The sequence below is a fragment of the Amaranthus tricolor genome, chromosome 3 (assembly GCF_026212465.1).
Source record: "Amaranthus tricolor cultivar Red isolate AtriRed21 chromosome 3, ASM2621246v1, whole genome shotgun sequence".
NCBI classification, from domain to species: domain Eukaryota; kingdom Viridiplantae; phylum Streptophyta; class Magnoliopsida; order Caryophyllales; family Amaranthaceae; genus Amaranthus; species Amaranthus tricolor.
In genome coordinates this window covers 20,433,344-20,456,082 of record NC_080049.1, presented here as the reverse complement: position 1 = coordinate 20,456,082, position 22,739 = coordinate 20,433,344, and the positions used below count along the sequence as shown (strand labels likewise).

The following is a 22,739-nucleotide window of genomic DNA, read 5'->3' as shown; positions in this document are numbered from 1 at the left end:
GTATACACAGACTCATGGGATAGACTATGATGAGACCTTCTCTCCAGTAGCAAACTTCAACACCATTAGAGTTCTTTTCTCGATTGCAGCAAACAGAGACTGGCCCTTGTATCAGTTTGATGTAAAAAACGCGTTTCTTCATGGAGATCTGTCTGATGAGGTTTATATGGAAGCTCCACCAGGTTTCTCACGTGGTTTTAGTAAAGGTGAAGGGTGCAGACTAAAAAAGGCTCTTTATGGGTTAAAACAGTCACCAAGGGCATGGTTCGGGAGGTTCACAATGGCAATGAAGAAATTTGGGTACAAACAGAGTAATGCAGATCATACTCTGTTTCTGAAGAGAAGAGGCACGAGAGTAACCTGCCTTATTATATATGTTGATGATATGATTATAACAGGAGATGACAAAAAAGAAATAGAACGGTTGAGAAGCAAGTTGTTCAAAGAATTTGAAATGAAAAATCTCGGAAGTCTGAAATATTTTTTGGGAATTGAAGTGCTTAGATCAAGAATGGGAATTTTTATATCACAGAGGAAATACATCTTAGATCTTTTGACAGAAACAGGTATGATTGACTGCAGACCTGCTGATACTCCTATGGTGATGAATCATAAACTCCAGATCCTTGAGAATGCTGAGTTGACAAACCAAACTCAATACCAGAAGCTTGTTGGGAAACTGATATACTTGGCTCATACTCGACCAGATTTAGCCTATGCCGTGGGAGTGGTTAGTAGGTTCATGCATAAGCCTCAGAAACAGCATCTTGATGCTGTATACCGAATTCTGCGATATCTAAAGGGAACTGCTGGAAAAGGGGTTTTGTATAGAAATCATGGACACCTAGATCTACATGCCTTCACAGATGCAGATTGGGGAGCAGACCGTGATAGTAGGAAATCTACTTCTGGTTACTTTGCCTTTGTGGGAGGGAACTTAGTCTCCTGGAAGAGCAAACTGCAAAAGGTAGTAGCTATGTCCAGTGCTGAAGCAGAGTTCAGGGGAATTGCAAAAGGTATAACTGAAGCTCTTTGGCTCAGAAAACTCTTAAAGGAACTTGGGTATAACCCCGAGAAAAGTTGTGAGTTGTACTGTGATAATATGGCAGCCATACGAATATCTGAGAATCCAGTGCAACATGATCGAACTAAACATGTAGAGATAGACAGGCATTTCATTAAAGATCATCTTGACGGAAAAGTGGTAACCCTACCCTTTGTTCGGTCAGAAGATCAACTAGCCGATATTTTAACAAAAGTTGTCTCCACACGAGTATTTAATCAAGCATTGAGCAAGTTGGATGTTAGGGATGCTACCATTCAACTTGAGGGGGAGTGTTAGAAAGTCCATTTGAATTCTTCTGTTTGGAACATCAAGCATCTTCACTTTATTAGTGTAATTAGTCTTCACTTTATTAGTGTAATTAGGACCTAATTAAATAATTTGTGTATAAATACTATTGTAATTACCTTATAAAATATATAAGAGAAAAACACAGACTTTACACTGTATTTTGTCTATTCTAGAGCCTGTGTGTATCAGATTATCAAAATTTACTAATATACAACCTAGATTATCAATGATTATACCTCTTCCTTGAACAATGTTGACCCAATCACATCGAAACAACACAACCTTAAAATCTCCGAAATAATCTAACTCGATGATATCTGTAACACGACCATAGTAAACAACATCTCCAACCTTTTGTCACTAATACTCAAATAACTTAGTGTTTTTGCAACAATCATAACTTCGGAGTTTTGAGTATTCATATCCTCCTCATACTCTTTCGCCCTAAACTGATACCCATATTTAGAATCAAATGCTGGAAATCTTCTTGCAACTGAATTTGGTCCACGAGCAAGTGATCTAATTTTACTAATCAGTCATTCATCAGTTGTATGTTCAGAGCTATTAACCTATATTCATAACATTAACACATCATTAATTTACCTTTAAATGTCTGATAAAACAATATGACTTTATCATAAGCTTTTTTAAAAATATGTACGTACATAAGCTAATAACGAATCGCCAAATTCTTCACTATGCAAACGGTCTTTTTCATGACGAATTGATCGTTTCCTTCGACTTATTCTAGCGATATGAGTAACATGATCCCTAAAAGACATTACAATAAGAATTTTAATATTACAACAGTGAAGGAAACAATCATCCTGTACGCAAATTTGAGAATTTAAATACTTACTTCTTTGAGGAATTGAGATTTGGGTATTCATAGTTGAAAAGGACATATCTACGTGATTGTTTCCACATCTTTTCCTCCAATTTAAATCCTTGAATACTTCCATATGGTCTTCCTTGAAAAGGAAACAAGCTCAACTCAACTTCATCATTGTTTTTATGTTCATTCTCAACTTCAAAATTATTACGAGTGTTATTTCTTTGATAACCCCCTTCTAGATATCTTGAACAGAAAATAAGACATTCATCGGCAATGTATGATTGTGCAATGCATCCCTCTGGTCTTGCTTTGTTGCGCATGTAAGACTTTAAAGTTTTCAAATATCTAAGTAAAATATATCAATTAATATTATAATGTAAATTTGCATGAATATTAAGACTAACAAACATTAATTACCTCTCAATTGGATACATTCAGTGATAGTGCACTAGACCAGCAACTTTTGCTTCATAAACTAGGTGTACCACCACATGGACCATAATCGTAAAAAATGAAGGTGGAAACTTTTTCTCTAAACAACAAAGTATTCTTGGAACTTTTAGCTTCTGATGTTTTTCAACACATCGAGCTATATTAAATGCATACCCATCAGGAAACTTAACATTCTTTTAAACTTCTAGAAAGCTCTTCTTACCCTCTTTACTCAAATGAAAACAAGCCGGCGACAAATATATCCTCCCTGATGGGTGCCGTATGGGCCATAGTTTCCTTCGAATTTGAAAATGCTTAAGGTCACGCCTAGCATTCAAATTATCTTTGGACTTACTTTCGATCATTCAAAATTCTATAAACCACATTATCACAAACATTTTTTTCAACATGCATCACACCAAGATTATGGCGCACAAGATTGAATTCCCAATAAGGAAGTTTAAAGAAAATGCTCTTCTTCTTTCATGTATGCATTGGAACACCGGTTGGTGGGATGTTCTCCTTCCCTAAAGTGAAACTTATATTTTTCAATTGATTCAACACTTCTGTTCTCGAAGGTGGCATAGATGTTGTGGCCTCATCTAAAAATTATTAATGGTCCATAACATAAATTTTTTTTACTATATTTCAGATATTTGGCATGGTATTTCACGTTATGAAGAATATCTAAATTTTCCATATATATTCCAACCAGACAAATTACCTAGAGCAGGAAAATCATTTATTATCCAATGTAATGCTACATGCATTTGAAAAACTTCTTCACTTGAAGCATCATAAGTAGGTACACCAACTTCCCACAATTCTTTTAATTCCTCAACAAGTGGTTGTAAGTATACATCAATGTCATTACCTGGGGCTTTAGGGCCAGGAATTAATAAAGACAATATAAAGTTTTCTTTTTTCATGCACAACCACGGGGGTAAATTGTAAGGTATTAAAATAACAGGCCAAATGTTATATTTGCTATCCATCCTAGCAAAAGGACTAAAACCATCACTAGCAAGCCCTAATCTCACATTACGAGGCTCAATACTAAATTCTTTAAAATTTTTGTCAAAACTTTTCCAAGATTCCAAATCAGCAGGATGCCTTAGAACACCATCCTCATCTATATGCTTTGTTTTATGGCTTGTCATTTCACTTGCTATTTTCGATGACATAAATAGTCTCTTTAACCTTGGTTTTAAGGGAAAATAACGCAACACTTTAACAGGTATATTCTTTTTTTTCCTCTGGGATTTAGATGCATTGTCAGACTTCTCTTTTTCAACCTTCCATCTAGAAGAATGGCATATGTGACACTCTTGAGCATTTTCATACTCCTTCCAAAATAGTACGTAGTCATTGGGATATGCCTCTATCTTTTCATAAGAAAGTCCGAAACCTTCAGTTATCTTTTGTGACTCTTGGAAAGAACTTGGTAAAGTCTCAACTTCAGGCAAAATATCTTTTAATAATTTAATCAACACATCAAATGATTTGTTAACCCAACCAAATCTACACTTAATATTGTATAATTGCAATGTAAAAGATAATCGATTATATTTTTTGCACCCTGGATACATTTCTTTATCAATATCTTGCATCAACTTAATAAAAATTTCAACATCAGGGTGAGGAATGTTTAGAAGTTCACCACCAAATACCTCTTGAGTTGTTTCATTTTCCTCTAAATTCATAGGTTTTACTTCAGTTGGGATCCCAAAAATATCACTCAATATTGCCATCATATCATCGCCATCACAAGTTTCGGCATTGCTTATAGAGTCTTCTAACACTACATTCACACTTTCGGAATTAGCTGTGGACAATGATTTGCCGTGACAATACCACACATCATAACTTTTTATAGTACGATTCATCACCAAGTGGTCAAACATCTCATCTTTAGACCTATCAAAACGATTCACACACTTTGAACATGGACATAGAACACTCTGATCCTTATTATTTCTAAAAGCAAACTCCAAAAATTCAATAACTTCACTTAAATATTCCACTTGATTATCACTAAAAAACCATTGTCTGTTGCTATGGTCCATAATTCTACAACAAATTAAACATCATTACAACAATATTACACAAAAATTGATAACATAGTGTTGAATAAGGTAGTAGCTGTACAATTAGCGCAGGTGAAGGCGTTGCTAGTGAATGTGGGAGGTGTAGCTCTAATTTATGTGTAATGAAAAAGTCATAATTTCCAATAATAAACAACAAAACTCAGTAATGAACACCAAAAAATTAAATTGATAATAAAAAACGTCATAATTTTTACCTACAACAACACAACGTACAACAAAACACAATCTACATGTGTAATAAAAATCGTCATAAATTCCAATAATCAACGCCAAAAAAATAGTTAGCTCAATCCTCATCATTCAATCACAATTTCGAATCCAACAAGAAATTTTTTTGATAATCAGACATAAGAAATTAAATTGAGTTCTAAAAATTTTTACCTTCCTCGTACAAGTTGTGAATCTCAGATACAAATAATCAACACCAAAAAATAGTCAGCTCTCAGATAATAACTTTTCGAAAGTCAAAAAATGTAGCTAAAACGATCTTGTACAAGCTGAGAACAAGTAATCAGATAATCATATACAAATAATTGAATTTGATTGAAGAAGACACAAAATGTAGCTCAAAAAACAAATGAAAACACAAGTTGTGGAGCAGATAACGACTTACTGCAAGATTGAATTTGATAATGCGGATAATGAATTTCTAGAGATAATGCCGATTCTGCACCAAGTTTGCGTCCTCCGGATTCACAAACAGCTTGTCCGCTGGGAACAGCTTGTAGTTCCTCTGGGCTTGGACCATGTTCTGAGGGGTACGAATATGGTTCAACTCCTCCTTCTTGGGAAAGAATTGACCTTAATTCTTGTTCCTCTGTATATACCTGCAAATCCCCAATATTGAAAGTGTTGGTGACATTGTAGTCTGCAGGTAAGTCCACCTGGTAGGTATTGTCACCAAGCTTAGCAGTAATGAGGAAGGGTCCTACTGTTCTGGACATGAGTTTGTTCCTCCTCAGTTGTGGGAACCTCTCTTTCCTTAAATGCACCCAGACTAGATCTCCAGCCTTCAATGATTCTCTGCCCATGTTCTTCTTATCAGCTTCCTTTTTGTATCCTTCATTAGTCTTGCTGATATTCTCTTGGGTTACTTGATGCAGCTCTAGCAATCCTTCAGCTTTTTCCTTGGTATTCCTTTGCTTCCTGCCATAAAAATTAACATGTGAGAGAGTAAATGTCAGCACTGGGTTTTTCCTATATACACGTTGAAGGGATGAGTGCTGTGTGGTATTGTTAGGTAAGTTTTCAGGTGGTAGACCTTTAGAAGAGACATCCCTGTACTGATTCTTGAGTTTTCTCAGTTCAGGTGATATAGTTGTATGGCTACTGTCCTCCTTAATGGATACCAGATACGGCTCTTTCTTTCCCTTAACCTCTCTGTCACGCTTCCTTCCATAGATCAAATGTAAGAAAGGTTTAGGTGTCTTAGTCATTTCATCCAGAGACACAACAGTACAATGCTGCAACAGGGGTTTAATTTCAGTTGGTGTGCCTGTATCTTGGTCTACTTCCTTATTGCTCAACACACAGACCTCATTATTGCCCTTGAACTCCTTCCCACAACTCTTCCTGCTCATCAAATGAACAGGATTCCTCACAGTAGATGGTATGGACTGATGAGATGGCAAAGGAATCAAATCTTTGAGTTTTCCTTCATGTCTAATTGTGTATGTATTAGTGAATATGCTCTTCTTATCATATTGCCAAGGCCTTCCCAAGAGCATATGGCAAGCACTTATATCCAAAACATCACATAAAACCCTGTCTTTGTATGACCCAATGGCAAATCCCACAAGGCACTGCTTGGTCACGGAACCACTAGTATTATTATTCAGCCATTTGAGCTTATAAGGATGTGGGTGAGGTCTATTTTTGAGGTTAAGATCAGTCACCAGGTCAAGGCTAACACAATTGGACTCGCTCCCACCATCAATGATTAGATCACATATTTTATTCTCAATCCTGCACTTGGTTTGAAAAATGTTTTCTCTTTGATCGCTTTCTCTTTCCTCAAATGCTGAGTGCAAGCTCCTCCTTATGATCAAACTATAATGGTCATCCTCTGGCATAACTCTCTCCATTTCTTCTTCTAACTCTTCCTCCTCAGTGCTATGCTCATATCTGACCAATCTTCCTGACTCGTTCACTCTATATGACCCATCAGGTTCATCCTCAGGTACATGAGGCCAATCCTCTTCTATTCTGCCATTTCTAGCTACCAACATCACTTTAGGTTTAGTATCCTTCCTGATTTCCTTCCATTCTTGAGCAGTGAACACTCTAGCATTAGGGCAATCATTTTTTTAATGCCCATGGCCATGACACTTGAAGCAAACTATTTTCCTCATGGGTACAGTGGCCTTTCCAAGTGCACTAAGGAGCTGTTCTATTTTCCTCTGCATTCTGGGTGGGCTAGGGCTGTTGCTCCTGGGTGTGAGGCTTTTAGGGGACTTAGGTTGATTGCTCTTAAACATTTTCCTTTTGGCATAAGATTGCTCAATGGTTTGGGCCATGTTGAAAGCTAGCTGTAGGTCAAGATTAGGTATAGTCATAAGCTGTTCTCTAATGTTTTCCCTCAAGCCAGCCATGAATTTGACTAACTTCAAGTCATCTGTGTCATCTATTTCACAAAGCACAATTAGTTTCTCCCATTCTTGGATGTATTCACTTACACTTCTCCCCCCTTGACGCAAGGTACTCCATCTAATGTAGAGTTGATGGCTATAATTGGTTGGCACATATTTCCTCCTCAAATGTTTTTTCAGTTTATCCCATGTATCAATCCTTGGCCTATCGTCTCTTCTCCTCTGTCTCTGCATACCTTCGAGCCATATAGCAGCCAACTTTGTAAGCTTGATCTTAGCTAGTTTGTATTGCCCCTTAGGTGTGGTGTTTTTATACTCAAAGTATCTATCCAAACTTGCTTCCCATTCTATGTACTCTTCAGGCTTGTTGAACTGACCATCAAAATCACTTATGTCAATCCTCACTGTTCTGTCCTAATGGTCTTCGTGGTGGTGGACAGGAGGTCTCCTTTGGTTGCCTATTCCAGCCTGGGCTAAGAGTTGGGTGATACCATATAGGGTTTCCTCAATGGACTCTAACCTAGCATCCATGGTATGGGTCTCAACAGCTAGATACCAACACCAAGAACAAACACACACAAGCAAGCAATGCACAACAGTCTCTAGTTATGTTGTACTTCTTGGCAAGTCTCCCATTAGCTGGAAATCCAAGAAACAACCTACTATAGTTAGATTTAGTTCTAAGGCAGAGTACAGAGCTATTACTAATGCTGCTGCAGAGGTTACTTGGGTTGTTGCACTACTGCAAGAGATTGGTGTCACTAACCTAAAATCTGTAACTTTGCATTGTGATAATATCTCAGCCATTCACATTGCTAAAAACCTTGTTTCCCATGAGAGAACCAAACACATTGAACTTGATTGCCACTTAACAAGGGAAAAGAATTTAGAAGGTCTACTTCAATTGACTTACTTGCCTACCAAAAACCAATTAGTTGATATATTAACTAAAATTCTTCCTTCCTATCAACTAAATAACTTACTTTCCAAACTAGTTGTTTACAAAACCTACACCTAGTTTGAGGGGGTATATTATGATATATGCTTGGAAGAGTTTTGCAGTTGATCTTCTTTGCTTAGTCTTAACTTTTGGATGTTGCTATACATAGGATTATATGGCAAGGATTTATTGTATTATGTTTGTGGCATGTGTGCAAGTGAATGGAGCAGCTGTGGCACGTGGGTATTTGAAGAGTACAGCTGTATTGAACGTGTCATCTATCAGAAGACCAAGGCGAATATTTCTATTATTGAATTGGCACGTGTTTGCTGTCACAAGATCAAGGTTGTCATTGCAAGTGGTTTATGCACGTGGTTTCTTGTTTCCTTCTGTTTTGTTTTGTAACTAACTTCCTTGAGGTTGTTAGAGTTTTTTTTTACTCTAGTTTGGTATTTTATGAATACCTCTTGTAATCTGTATTAAACAATTCAATCAATACAAAAATTCTTCTTTGTCATTAGTGTTACCTTAGCTCCTTTCTTTCATCTTTTTACAATTTTGTCGCGAGTAAAGTGACAATCTACTTTTATATGCTTTGCTCTGTTCGTGGAAATCTAATTCTGAGTATCGCCTTGTAAAGCTATATGTTTAAATTTTGTCTTCCCAAGTTCTTCTAACAGCTTTGCGATCTAAGTGATCTCAAAAGAAGCCGATAGTTCTTGGACTTCCAGCTAATAAGAGCCCTCAAGGCTCAAGAAGAAGGAGAAAGCCAGTAACGGATCGTCTTGTTTTTTTACATGGCCCCTAGTCCAAATTTGAGAAGGCTTGTTGAGTCAATAGATTAGTGGCTTCGAGAAAAATAGGATAACCAACGTATTAGAGCTTGATATAAATTCAAGAAGACGACACATGATATATTTGACTTATGTTGCTAAACATTAGACAACTGCCATTTTTGTGCGTCTAGGTGACTACAATGTTTAATTTGTCGCTTATAGGCATCCGACTTGTGTTGCGTAAGATTTTACATATGATAAATATGGATAATAATAGATTGTATTTCCCGATATACACTGCCCGACGATTACATGTGGACTAGAACAGAAGAAATAAGAATAAATTAAGCATGATCGATGAAAATGTAATAGTTAGTTACTAAAAATATCAATAATCAATATCAACCCATCAACAATGGGCGGTTTATTCATAATTATGAATAAGATTGGGCAAGGAATCTATAAGATGTACAATTATTTCCATTACGTTAAAAAAGAATACAATCAAATGAAGGAAGAATTTCTATTCTATTATACTTGTTAACTTTGATTTTTTACGCTATCAAAATGATTATTAATATATATTGACCTATGCGCTTCTAAAAATTATAAAGATTTAAGGGAAATTCTACGTGGTAACCCTGAATTATCGGCTTTTCTACGTGGTAGACAAATATTTTTTATAATTCATGTGGTGACCTTAATCTTCTAACTTTTCCACATGGTATACAAAATAGAAGTTGTTTTTGTTAACTTTACGTTATTTTTTCAAAAACATAATGACTTTTTTTCAAAAAAATAGACATCACAATCACCATAATTGGCCACATATTTCGTATAAAGTATATAAAAGGGTATGATATTGATAATCCAACATTTCACCCATATGATATAAATAATCACAACTTTGGATTATATTTTAATAAACCAAAATTTGTCCTTAATTTGCTGTCAGCATACTAATAAGGTATGATGATAGAAAACAAAAGGACAAAAGTTATACTATTATAAAATAAAAGGTTATGCTAATAGCAAACTAAGTGCAAAGGTCAAATTATTAAAAAATAACCAAAAGGTGGGATTATTCACAGTGGATAGGTGAAATGTTCGATTATTAATATCGATTTTTTCTTTTTTAAAAGCTTATTTTTGGAAATATATAAAGTAATAAGTGTTATGTAAAAATATTTGCAAAAATAAGCTTCTAGAAAAAATATTATCTTAGACAACGTTTTCAAAACCTAATAGGCTGGAAGTTGGGTTTTGAGGCAATAGAGAGAAAAACGATGTTTGAGAAAGCATTTTCACTATTCAAGGAAAACGTTGTCTCTAACTACGTTTTTCCTTGAGTATAATTTTTTTTCTTCATTACAACAACTTATATATAATTTTTGTATTTAAATAATCAAATATATATAACATTAAACATTAAACATCAAATACATAATTAAAATGCATAATACATAGTCAAAATACATAAAGAAATCTTCAACTTTAAAATATACACATTAAAACATTAAACAAATTGTTACACTTGCTATTAATCACCTTGGTGTTGTGTACACGTCTGTTATGTTCTGTTCCGTTGCATAGGCCACATTTTACTCCTCTATCAATATGGTCCTCTGTCTCATTATGCACTTCTTTGACCTTGTACTTAGTTCGTACTCTACTAGCATCAGCAATCAAGCGAGGGCCATTGTATTCTCTACGTTGAGTATAGTCAAGCACATATTTAAAATATGTCTCATAAGTCCTCATATAACTAATAGCGCAAAAACAATGATCCACAAAAGAAGTTTCAGATAAGCTATAAGTAGAAAATACAACTAGCACATGTGAACATGAATAGTGAAATACTCGAACCTTTTTACATGTACAAGTGCGGTTTGAAAAGCTAATAATGTAATATTTCCCGCCTTTGTGTTTAGTTCACCTTTTCCGATTGTGACCTCATATTTTCCATTGGTTTATGTAAAATGGCTCCAAACTATGATATCTTTCCTTACATGTGTTTGCCTATATTTTTCTCTCAATGTTGGCTGTGTATGTATGATTAGCAGCAAGTCATTCTCTAGAGATCTCCCTTTTCTTCACAAACCACTTGCTCTAATGGTAAAAGTATGTTCAACAATAGCTGCAACAGGTACGAATATGGTGCCTTTCATGACACCATTAAAAACCTCTACCATGTTGGTAGTAGCATTGCCATACCGAAAACAAACGTTAAATGCTAAGGACCATTTTTCTTTTTTCATATCATTTATGTATTCAAAGCTTTCTCACTTATATAAGAATGAGCCTTTTCTTACCTCTACTAAAGGACAATCCATTAATTTCAAATGTTTATAAAATTAACTCAATTAGATCATGTATAGAAGCAAGTAAGATAATTTTAACTCCTACATAAGAAAATAATCAACTACAAGAAATCCAAACCCTAAAAGTTCAATGGAAAATAACTAAATTACAAAAATACTCTCCTTAATTTACACATCAAATTCAACAATAAAACTTAAAATGGAGAAGAATTCGATTAATTACAGCTGAAATGGGAAAGAAATTATAGGAGGATAGAGGGAATTTGGAAAAATTAGGGTTTGTTTAAGGAAGAAGGAAATGGATAAGGAAATGAAAGAAGCTACTGTCTTTGTTTTTGGGCAAGTAAAAACACTGTCTAAGACAATAAATTTACTGTTCTTGAAAAACGTTGTCTGAGATAGCATTTTCCTTGAACTAGTAAAATCGTTGTCTTAGACAATGTTTTTAGATTTGTTACACCAAAACACGACTTTCATCCATTAGGTGTTAAAAACGATGTCTTAGTCAACGTTTTTCCTAGAAGCATTTTTTAGCAAATATTTATACGTGATACTCATTACTCTATATATTTTCACAAATAAGCTGAAAAAAAAAAAGTTAATCTAAATTAAAATTAGTGTTAAGATGAACCTTAACAAAACCCTAATTTTCAAAGTAAATTGAGAAAGGAAAAGGAAGAAAACTTATAAACTAATAACTTTTGAGAATGAGCCATGGAGAACATGTAAGATTGAATTTTTTAAAGGAAATTTCATTTTGAGATTGAAGCCAAAGGCAACATTCTACATTCTTGAGGCGACTACTTTTTTGTTTTGAACTATTATTTGTTTATTTTGTGTGAAAAGAGAAGGCAATGCGCCTTTTGGACAACTATTTTTATCTTTAAAAGAAAAATCATACAAATAAGTATTATTTATATCGTTTGTCAGAAGAAAAGATACATATAAGTTTTTCTTTTTTTATCATTTTTTAAAGTAAAAGATACAAATAGCTTTAGTTATATCTTTGGTTATCATAAAAGTTACAAACAGGGGGTTACAAACGACAATTTTCTACTAATGAATGAAAAATCATTTGATAGGTTGGGGCATTTTTAGGGATATGATCCTTGGGTTCACCATGGAGAGAGTGCATAACCATGACCATGGTATTAGTGATGAAAAAAACAAATCAGAGTCAACAGTAGTAAGGATGACTTGAATGCGGATAATTTTGTGATGAATGATGATTTTGCTAATTTATTATTTGATGCAACAACATCACATGATGATTCAAGATTCCCTTTTAATATAGAGTGATTTGGTGAATTTGAAGATGCGGATAATGAAATGCCTAAGGAATTTGAACAATGCAAGATTTAGAAGTAGATTTATTCCCAGGGAGTAAAATATATAAGAGGCTTGCGTTTATTGTAACATTGCTCCATAATAAAGTAGGTGGGAATTGAACTGACCATTCATTTTCAATGTTACTTGAAACTTTGCCCCTGGCTTTTAATTTTGATTCATCCTTTATTTCCAGAAAAATTTATGTAATAAAAAAGTATACCAAAATGTTAGGGTTGGACTATAGTAAGATGGATGCGTGTGTTAATCAACTATTACTAACTAAGGTAATGAATTGCTGGGTTCAAGAAAGTCGATTGTCTTTGACACAAGGTGACACAATTGCAACTAATACTCAGAGTACTCAATTGACTTAAATTGTCTTATTGTCAAAACTGAAGATTACAACAAACTAGTAAAGGAACAGCTATTGCAAGTGAGCCACATTTATACTAAAGGAGCAGCTATACCAATTTTAAAATCCAAATGGTCAATTTTAAGAGTTAAAAGATCAATTTTAAAATTTAAAGAATCAATTCCCAAAACTTGAATTCAAAGCTTTGAAATTAGCATTTTAAGTCATGAAATTTGGCAATTTAAAGACTAAAGAGGCGATTGTCAAATTCAATTACTTAAAGACCATTTCTAAAACTTAAATAACCAATTTTAAAACTTAAACTTTTCATTCCAATTTTAAAGTTTGATAACTCAGACATTAAATTTGTGATAAAAAAATATTTGAAATTCCCCTTTTAAACTTTTAAATTGGACTTTTACTTCTTAAAATTGATATTTTAAATTTTAAATTAGCATTTTATGCCTTAGAGTAAAATTAATTAATCATTTAAGTTTAGAAATTATATATCCACATTTAAAAAAATAAATAAATAAATTACTAGGCCTAAAAAAAAACCGCACGACTTAGTCCTTGTCATTAATAAAGACTCCTTGTTTCGTGATACTTTGACCCGTATCGTGGGCCTCGGCAGTTGCCAAATGCCCAACAAGAAATATAAAATGTGCGTACACAACTATATAAATGAATTTTTCTCCTACGAAACATTCCGAGTAAGGGACGAGAGCAAGAAATCCTTTTTTCTCTCGTTTTTGTTCAAAGAATAACAAACTCCCCTCTTCTCTCGTTCATGTACTCTTAGATTTAAAGAGAAAATTTTCGTTTTTTTTTTTGTTCTTCTTTGATTGAATCCACCCTAAATCATATGTTTTCACCCGAGTGATTTAGATTCGATTCTGCAAACCCTACTTTTGGCTATTTTTGAATGGCGAACAACGTTGACAACAATCAATCACCTTCTTCCTCCACCTCCACCGCCGCAGAAACTCCCTCACCTCGTTTTCAGATTGTTCCAGGATCAGAATCCAACATAATCAGACCTATGATTGATGGTGAGAAGACAATTTGTTCCTCGGTACCCGAAAACTCCGATAATGTTGGCAATGCAGGTGGAGGCATGAAGTTGGCGTGGAACGTAATACATTCTAATGGGCCGTCAGAGAATGGTGGGCCTGTATCAAATGTTATGGGCCCTGCTCATGTTTGGCCCGCTCTTTCTGCGTCCACCAAAACTTCTCCCAAGTCTTCGTCTTCAAATTCATCCAAAAATGTATCTAAATTTGGATCTGTTTCCTCCCCTCAGGTTTGCAACCCTAATTAATTTTTACGGTCTTTTGTTTTTGTTCGTAGATGACGGTTCCTGGTTAAATTATTGTTCTATTTATTTATTTATCTTTTTTGAATTGGTTTTGTTATTATAAAATTAATTTTGAATATTTATATGTTGATTGATGATTGACATTGTATAAGATGAGTTTTTTTAAATTGCGTAAACATGTTTTTAAATATAAATTCGAGTGCATTATTGGGTTAAAATTAATTTCGTTTTACAAATTGTAATGTAATTTAATATACTACCATAAGGATCCAAAAAAAATTAACGTGGATCTAAATAAGCCAATTGTACGTCAAATTTATAGATTTTGAAAGCAATGTATTATTGCCATTATGTAGAAAAAAATTAAAAGAAAAAAAATACAAACTTAACCATTATTATACCATTAAATATAATTCTGATTTCACTTATATATAAATGTTTATATTTTGATTAATTATATCTATACCTTTATAACATTCATATATTCTTGATTTGGAGTTTCAAAATAATTATTAAAAGTATTCTTTTTCAAAACTTAATTGAAAAAGTGTAATAAATTTTTATCCACACCTTAAAACTTAAAAAATGAATAAATATAATTGATAATAATCATTAATCCAAAGCATACTAATGCATATTTATATAATTATATGACTCAACAATTTGATTCTTTCGATTTCGATCCTACCCGTTAACGATCCTATGTAGAATTCCAATGGTAAAATTCTAATTCTAATAACCTTGCCCACTCCAAAAAAAACTCAAAAAAAATCAACTACTCCTACTCTGATTGTCAAAATAACATAAGAAAAAAACTTATACTAATATCTAAAGGTGTTTATTCGGGTGATCGGATCGGTTTCGGACGGGTGTTATTCGGTTCGATTGTATTTCGGATCGGTTATTTTTCGGCTGTGTGTTACAACGGGTCTCACTCGGGTCGAGTCGGTTAGTCACGATTTGGTTGGAGATCGGTTATTCAAGCTATCAGGTTAGCATCAGTTCGGTGTCGGTTGAAATTCGTGTCGAGTGTCAATAGGTCTCGGGTTGTCATCGATTACTAATTGGTTCGGTTTTGTCGGGTACAGATAGGTTCGAGTTTTTTTTTTAAGTAAAATTCAACTATGTATTACTAATTACTATCGATCGAATCAATATCAAATTAAGTTGTTAGTCAATTTTAATTGATGACAAGATTCCCTTTATTTAAAGCAAAATAGTTAAAATGCAAATCAATTAGTAATCATTATTACTTTGTTACTTTTACTTGTTTGACCGGAAATTAAAATTATAAAATTCTATCAATATTTATCTAATTCGTTATTAAAGTAGTTAAATAAACATTGACCATTGATTATTAACTCTAAATATAGGAAATCATGTATTTATAAAATTTAATTTATTAAAATATCTAACACTTTATTAGATTAATAAATAAGATGATTGAATATGAGTCTATCATACTTTTATGTTAAAAATTGGTTCAGGTTTACAGCAATTCAATCTAAAATTTGTTCGGGTTAATTCGGTTTTAACCGGATAGATTTCGATTTCGAGCATGATTCGGGTAATCTCGGTTAACGGTTATGTGTCGGTTACAAAAATCGGTTACAGCTTGGGTTCAGTTTTACCATTTTCGGTTGTCAACCGATTCGGGTACAATTTCGGTTCGGGTACTGTCGGTTCGATAAATCAAAAATTTCGAATCGGTTTACTTTCGATTTCGATTCGGATTTTCGAGTCGAGTCACTTTTAAACAGCTCTAGTAATATCTAAGGCTTACCTTATCTCACTAAACCACAAAAAGTCATTTCCAAAAGTAATTTGAGGTCTGAATGGTACGATAAATTGAATTAATAATGATTTTCTTTATAATCGCGCTTAAAATGTTATTCTAAAAATTAAAAAATTCAGCGTATTAAAATTGAATTTATTGTTAATTTATTATAATTAATATATTATTATATATGATATATAATAATAAAAATAATTAAATAACATCATCTAGTAGAGAAATCGAAAACAAGACAAAATAAGGCTCAATTTGTAACCAAACAAAACCTAACCTACCCTGCAAGGCTGCAACTAAGCCTAATTAAATATCATCGCAGGAGCATGCTAGCAACCCTATTCATCATCTTCAATAACTCAAGTTCACCTCCAACTTTCTTCTCTTCAGATATCAGTGGCAGCTTCTAATATTATCCTTCCTATTAAATGACCTCTGCTTTTACCAACTCATCTAACTCCACTTATTAATATTAAATTTTTTCATAATTTAAGTTGACCTGACATTACACTAGATCCGCCCCTAAACTGTCCTTCATTTTTAATTAGTAATATCTACACTTAATAGTAAATATTTCAATTTTAATTTCACAAATTTTTTAGTATGTCTAAAGAAAAATCATACTATAATTTGGGTTAGGGTTCAGGGTAAGGTCAGGGGCTGAGGAAGTTGGACGGTGGTCAGCAGTTGGGGCTGAGGAAGTTGGATGGTGGGTTACAAGTGGGTTATTTCCGACCTTCCCACTGCTTTTTTTTTTTAATTCGACATGAATGCCATTTTTTTTGAACCCATAAGTTATTTTTTATGCGAAACCGCTTTTTTGTGTCCAGTTGATCGGAAATTATCGGCTGTTATACCTTAAAGAATTTAATAATGCAGAATTTAGTTTTAATTTTTGAATACTCAAATTGTATTATTTTATTGAGAGGTAACACCTCTATTTATACGTAAGTCAGTAGCAAAAAGATAGAATTAATAATAACAAAATATTTTTTTTTCTAATATAAGGAACACCTTTCATTAATAAGTCACTAGCCTAAAAATAGAACTAATAGTAACAGAACAATCATAGTTTCCTAAAATAAGGAAAATAGTATATTTTATTTTCCTACATTCATCTCTTTCTTACTCCTTTTCTGGTCTTATTACCAAAACAATGTCATCTGTACTTCTCTTTATATCGATTGAGTTATCTCTTCTAGGATCGCTGCAGTTTTGATGAAGGTCAATTTTGATTGAAAAATCCTCGGTTCACATGTCCGAACATTTTTCTTTAGTTCTTGGTATATATCTTGCACTTATGGTGATGCTAATGAGGCCTAATTGTAGTATTTGTTATGGAGGAACTGAATGTTTTCGCGTATTGATGCATGTGGTTGTGTAATCTGGGAAACCAAAGATCATGGGTATGATTTCGTTGTCTTTATTTTTATGTTGTGGTTGTGGAAATTACTTCAGGTAACTGGAACTGAATCACCATCATTGTCAATAGCATCACCAGTACAATCTCAATGGCAGTTGCAATCTTTTTCAACATCTCAGAAGCCTACAACTAGTAATATGAACCATAATGTGATGTCTAACCATGAAAGACCTGCACAGCAAAAACCTAATGAACCTGATAGTCAGAGCAACCCTCAGGCAAATGGTGTCTATTCTCACCCATCTTCATCACCAGCAAAAGGTTCATATAGTCAGAATCAGAGTTTCTCAAACCCTAGTGCTAGTGGTGGTTCTAATTGTTTTGGTAGGGTTAACATTCAAAACCATGGTCATAAGGACTCAACTTCTAGGAATGCAAGTGGGGCTCAACCTTCACAAAGTAACTCATTCAGGAGGATAGATGGTGGGTCAAATTGGCGTGGCCATGGATCACCTCAGAATGATGGGGGAAGTCTTGGAGACCAATATCGCGGGCACCATGATTGGAAGCATTCAAGGAGTTTTAATGGTAGAGACTTTAATACACAACCAAGAGTTTCGCCTAGGAATGTTGTCATGATCCCTCCTCTTCCCATTTCCCCGCCCTCTCTGCCTGGACCTGTGTGGCCTTTTATGGGGATGGCTGGTAAGTTAGCTGATTACTTGTTGATATGAGGGCTTTCGTACTGGTATACATCTGACTAGTTTTTGTGTTTCAGATTATCCAATGTGGAATCACCCACCTTTTGCCGCATATGTTCCTTGGCCTGTGTTTTATCCTGTTCCAATATCTCGGTTGTATGCTGCTATATGTGACCAGATACACTATTACTTTAGGTACTTATGTGGGAAGTTCATCTTATTGCTTAAAGTTATCTGAAGCAGTTGATTTTGTGATCATTTACTGATTTATTTTGGAATCTTACTTTATTTCTGTGACAGTTATGAAAATTTAATCACAGACCTATTTCTGCGGGAAAATATGGATGATTATGGTTGGATCTCTGTTAAATTAATTGCAAGCTTTAAAAAAGTAAGTTCATTGAAAGCAATTTTGTTCGATGTTCATTGGGTTTATTTCTGCATATCGATCTTCAATTTTCATGTTGTGGTGTTTTGTACTTGAAACTTGAAAGTTCATGAAAAAATTGGGTGTGTCATGTATGTATTTTTTTTTCTCAATGACCAATGTTTTTTCACTCCATTCTTACACTTTCTTACACTTTTGTTGTACTAATGTTATTTCAGGTTAAGAAATTGACGGAGGATATTCAACATGTAAGGAATGCTTTGTGCCATTCGACTCTTATCGAATTACAGGTAATACTTACCATCTATTTTCTTGTGTTGTGTATATTGGGTCATCGTTGGACTTTGGTTCATTCATGTTCATTTGATTCTCTGATTGCAGGGTGATAAACTCAGATATTATTATGATTGGAGAAGATGGGTATTGCCCCCCGAGATCAAGTTACAAGTGCCATATTTATTAGGGCGTTATTATCCCAAAAAGGTTCAATCATCTGATGTTGATGCTACTGTCAAGGATGGGGAGACTCCAACTCAGCATTGATCTCCTACATCCACCCTTTTCTTTTGCCGTGTGAGGATCATTTTATCATATATAATATGATCACACGGACATGGAAAACCAACATTAAACATTCACTCATCTTAATCACTTAGTTTGCTAACAATGGCCTTGCAGAATGGAAGGACCATATGTATATAAAAAAAAACATTAAATCATAAAAAACCCAAAAAAAAAAATCAAAAAAAGATAGTATACAGAAAAAATAGATTGCAGGAGAAGATTCCTAAAAAAAATTTTGTTTATATTATTCTTTTTTGTAGTTTTGACTTTATGCCAGACATTTAGGAACTATTGTGTGTTTTTTTTTTATTTTGTTTTTTGGTTCCGGTGGAGTATGATGAAATCAGCTTTGCCCTGTTTACTGCTGGTTTTGGTGCCTTAAGTTTTGATTGGAGAATTTAGTTTCCATGTCTCTTTGACGACGCCCCTCCGGCTTCATTGAGAATGGAACGTCTGGAAAGTCATCTGATTCGGCAAATTCTGAAAATAGTGATGGGTGATGAAGTCAGTATTTGTTCGAAGATGCTGGTCGTAAACCGATTCAGATGATTTAGTTTCATTTAATTCTTGTTTTGGAATCTATAAGGTGTGCATGAGAGTTGAGACTACAAATGTATGCACTTAGTTAGATGGTGGTACATAATTATTTCTATCAAGAGAACTCTTGCTTAGAACTTAGATCATGTTTTTTTTTTTTTAAAGATATTTGTACATATTTGATTTTTTTAATAATAGTTAGAAAGTAGATTAGGTATAAAGTTGGGTGATACTGTTTGGTTGAGTGATTTATGTGGCATTTGATTTTGTGGGATACTAAGATATGGTATGGAAATAAAAATTTCTTTGCAAGTGAATTTTTAATATTAAAAATTTATCCTATCAATGAAGTAAAAAATTTTCTTCACCACTTCTTGAATATTAATTATGTAGAATTAGAAAAAAAAAATTCAAAATATATTAAAATATATGTACAAATAAAAAAAGCCTTTTTAAAAATAAAAAAAGTTGTTTGGGTTAATATTAACTTCTTATTTATCGGGTGCAAAAAGTAATTTTCTAAAATAATTTCACTCAAAGAGAAAAAAAAAATAATTTGAGGTTTTTTTGATTCCCCACCATTGGGATTTAAATTTTGGAAGAAAAAAAGATTCAGTGTGTTGGATGAGTACGCTAACGGAACTTTAAACATGCAAAGATTCAAAAAATGCCCGCTTCGCTACTTTAAACAATGTGTAGCAAGTTGGAGGTAAATAATTTTAACATTACTCATCTTCTTCTTACTGCCCTTTCCCTTGTCACTACCACGTAGTTCTTCAGCTATATTTCTTTTCTTACTCACCATAACCTGTGGCCACAACTCTGGACGAAGACCTTTACATACAAAGTAATCTCGCACGGCCTTTATATCCTTTGTCTTACCTGGAATGTTCATGAGCGTCCCAAGTATGGCATCGCATACATTTTTCTCTATATGCATAACGTCAAGACAAAGTCTAACCTGTAGATCTTTCCGATATGGAAGCTTCCAAAAGATTGATTCTTTTTTCCATAGTCGGTCTTCACCCCTTGCACTTGCCCTGTTTTGCCAAATACAATTGGAAGATACCACAATACCTTAGCCGGGGGACCTTTAGCATCCCGAGCCCCTTTACGCTTGTAACGCGATAACCCACACCTAGGACATTCTTCTAAGTTCTCATTTTCATTCCAATACAATGCACAATCATTCGGACACGCATGAATCTTCTGGTACTCTAAGCCGAATGGACACATGAGCTTTTTGGCATAATATGTCTACTTTGAAAGTTCATTTCCATCAGGAAGCATCTCACCTAACACTTCTAATAACATCGTCAAACTAGTATCACTCCGATTGAACTTTGACTTAATGTTGAAAATTGTCAACACGGTTGTTAGTTTGGTGAACTTTGTACATCCAGGGTACAAAGGCTTTTGAGAAGCCTTTGTCAACAAGTCAAAAACAAGAGGACGTTTTCCTAACTCATCCTCGACTCCCTCCATCATCTCATCAATGCGATCTACATCCTCATCGACATTCTCTTCATTTGTCTCATACTCATCAACACGATCTACATCCTCATTGACATCCACATTATTGACATCCCCAACAAAAATTTTTCCTTTGTAAACTGCCACCTCACCATACCAAACCCAAACATGATATTGAGGCCTAAACCCACGTCAAAGTATGTGCTCTCTAAGGATATCAACATTATTTACCTTTGATACATTGTCACACTTGACACATGGGCAATAAAAACCAACTCCCCCCTCTTAACTTGATTCTCAACGGCAATACTACAAAATTCTAATATTCCATTAATAAATTCTGATGATTCAATGCTTCCATACATCCAAGAACGATCTTTGTCATCCTAATTGTGATTAATTAATTCAAAACAAATTAATAATCATTTTTTAATGTATATATTTACTTATACCAAACATATTTAACCCTAAAAATATATACTTATTTATACCAAATATTTTTAACCCTAAATATACATACTTCCAAGGACGGATTTACCTTGGGGCACCCTCTGGCACGTGCCCCAAGGACAATTTTTTAAAAATGAATTTAGTAAGAAAGTTAAGAGAGAGTAGGAGAAGGAAAGAGGAAGGATATTGCAAACAAGGAAGATATATTGGTAAATTATAGCCATTGTAACAAGAATTGAATTTTTAATAATACCTTCAATGGAGGTGTGGGCGAGAGGTTGAAGAAAGGTTAGAATGAATTTTTCATTTACCTAGAGGATAGGATACTCATATTGTAAATGTTTTTTCATATACCTAGGAGCCAGGACACTCATGGTTTTTCATATACCTAGTTGTACTTGTCTTATGTTGAGGTACTTTGGGGTTTTTAAAACGATAAATTTTTCATTAAGACCGTCTCATTGTGAAACAGCTTGATATGGGTTGGTTCAATAATTAATTTAAAGAAAATAAAAGAATCAGTTATTAAGTATGTCATGTTTAACTATATTTCAATTTACTTAATTAATTTTGTTTAAAAATCTTTTAATGGGCTTGTATGGGTCCGTCTCACGGTCTCACGTACAAGACTTGTTGGTTTGTATTATATCTAATATCTATATACCACATTCACATTTTGTGTATTTTTCTATGTTTTTCTAGTTGAGTACATCCTTGTCCCTAAATATAGTTTATATCTTTATTTAAGGTTGTGCATAAATATAAGTTACTCCTATATTGATTTTTAGAATGAGGATATAATTGAAAAATTGTCGGTAATTGAACTTCATTAATCTTTTGGTTTGGCATCAATTTAGGTGAGGATAATGTTAATTTATCGCTTTTATAAAACTTAGGCTTTGGTTTGGGATTATTATGTTTGTACAAGTCATTTAGTAGGAACTAAAAATTTGTAGTTGTTAATTTTACAAATTATACTATGTTGAAACTGTCGAAATTTTTTTGTAAAATTTCGTTTATTTGTTGGTGCCCGGTGGGAGTTTGAACCCCGGATCCGCCAATTAATTAGTTCATATTCTAATTCTATATAAGCACTACATTGTATTCTAAAATAAAATCAT

At 33.8% G+C, this 22,739-nt stretch overlaps 2 protein-coding genes across 2 annotated transcripts; one reads left to right on the top strand and one right to left on the bottom strand.

Annotated features, from left to right (window-relative positions):
• Window positions 1-3,104: 3,104 nt before the first annotated feature.
• LOC130808437 (uncharacterized) lies at window positions 3,105-4,687 on the bottom strand. Its single transcript, XM_057673915.1, has 2 exons — window positions 3,346-4,687; window positions 3,105-3,223 (listed from the first exon to the last, which is right to left on the bottom strand). The coding sequence occupies exons 1-2, from the start codon at window positions 4,685-4,687 to the stop codon at window positions 3,105-3,107; spliced, it is 1,461 nt and encodes a 486-aa protein (XP_057529898.1).
• Window positions 4,688-13,769: 9,082 nt separating this feature from the next.
• Window positions 13,770-19,945, top strand: LOC130808659 (la-related protein 1C-like). The gene is made up of 6 exons (XM_057674113.1): window positions 13,770-14,338; window positions 17,601-18,210; window positions 18,284-18,401; window positions 18,507-18,597; window positions 18,813-18,884; window positions 18,976-19,945. Exons 1-6 carry the CDS (start codon window positions 13,961-13,963, stop codon window positions 19,135-19,137), a joined length of 1,431 nt encoding a protein of 476 aa, XP_057530096.1. The 5' UTR covers window positions 13,770-13,960; the 3' UTR covers window positions 19,138-19,945.
• Window positions 19,946-22,739: the final 2,794 nt, after the last annotated feature.

Excerpts from the sequence above, each read along its gene's own strand:
- LOC130808659 (XM_057674113.1), top strand. The coding sequence starts at position 13,961 with ATGGCGAACAACGTTGACAACAATCAATCACCTTCTTCCTCCACCTCC. Across the intron at positions 14,339-17,600 it reads GATCTGTTTCCTCCCCTCAG|GTAACTGGAACTGAATCACC; the intron begins GTTTGCAACCCT and ends AAATTACTTCAG. Across the intron at positions 18,885-18,975 it reads CGACTCTTATCGAATTACAG|GGTGATAAACTCAGATATTA; the intron begins GTAATACTTACC and ends CTCTGATTGCAG.
- LOC130808437 (XM_057673915.1), bottom strand. The coding sequence starts at position 4,687 with ATGGACCATAGCAACAGACAATGGTTTTTTAGTGATAATCAAGTGGAA. Across the intron at positions 3,224-3,345 it reads AAATGATTTTCCTGCTCTAG|ATGAGGCCACAACATCTATG; the intron begins GTAATTTGTCTG and ends AATAATTTTTAG.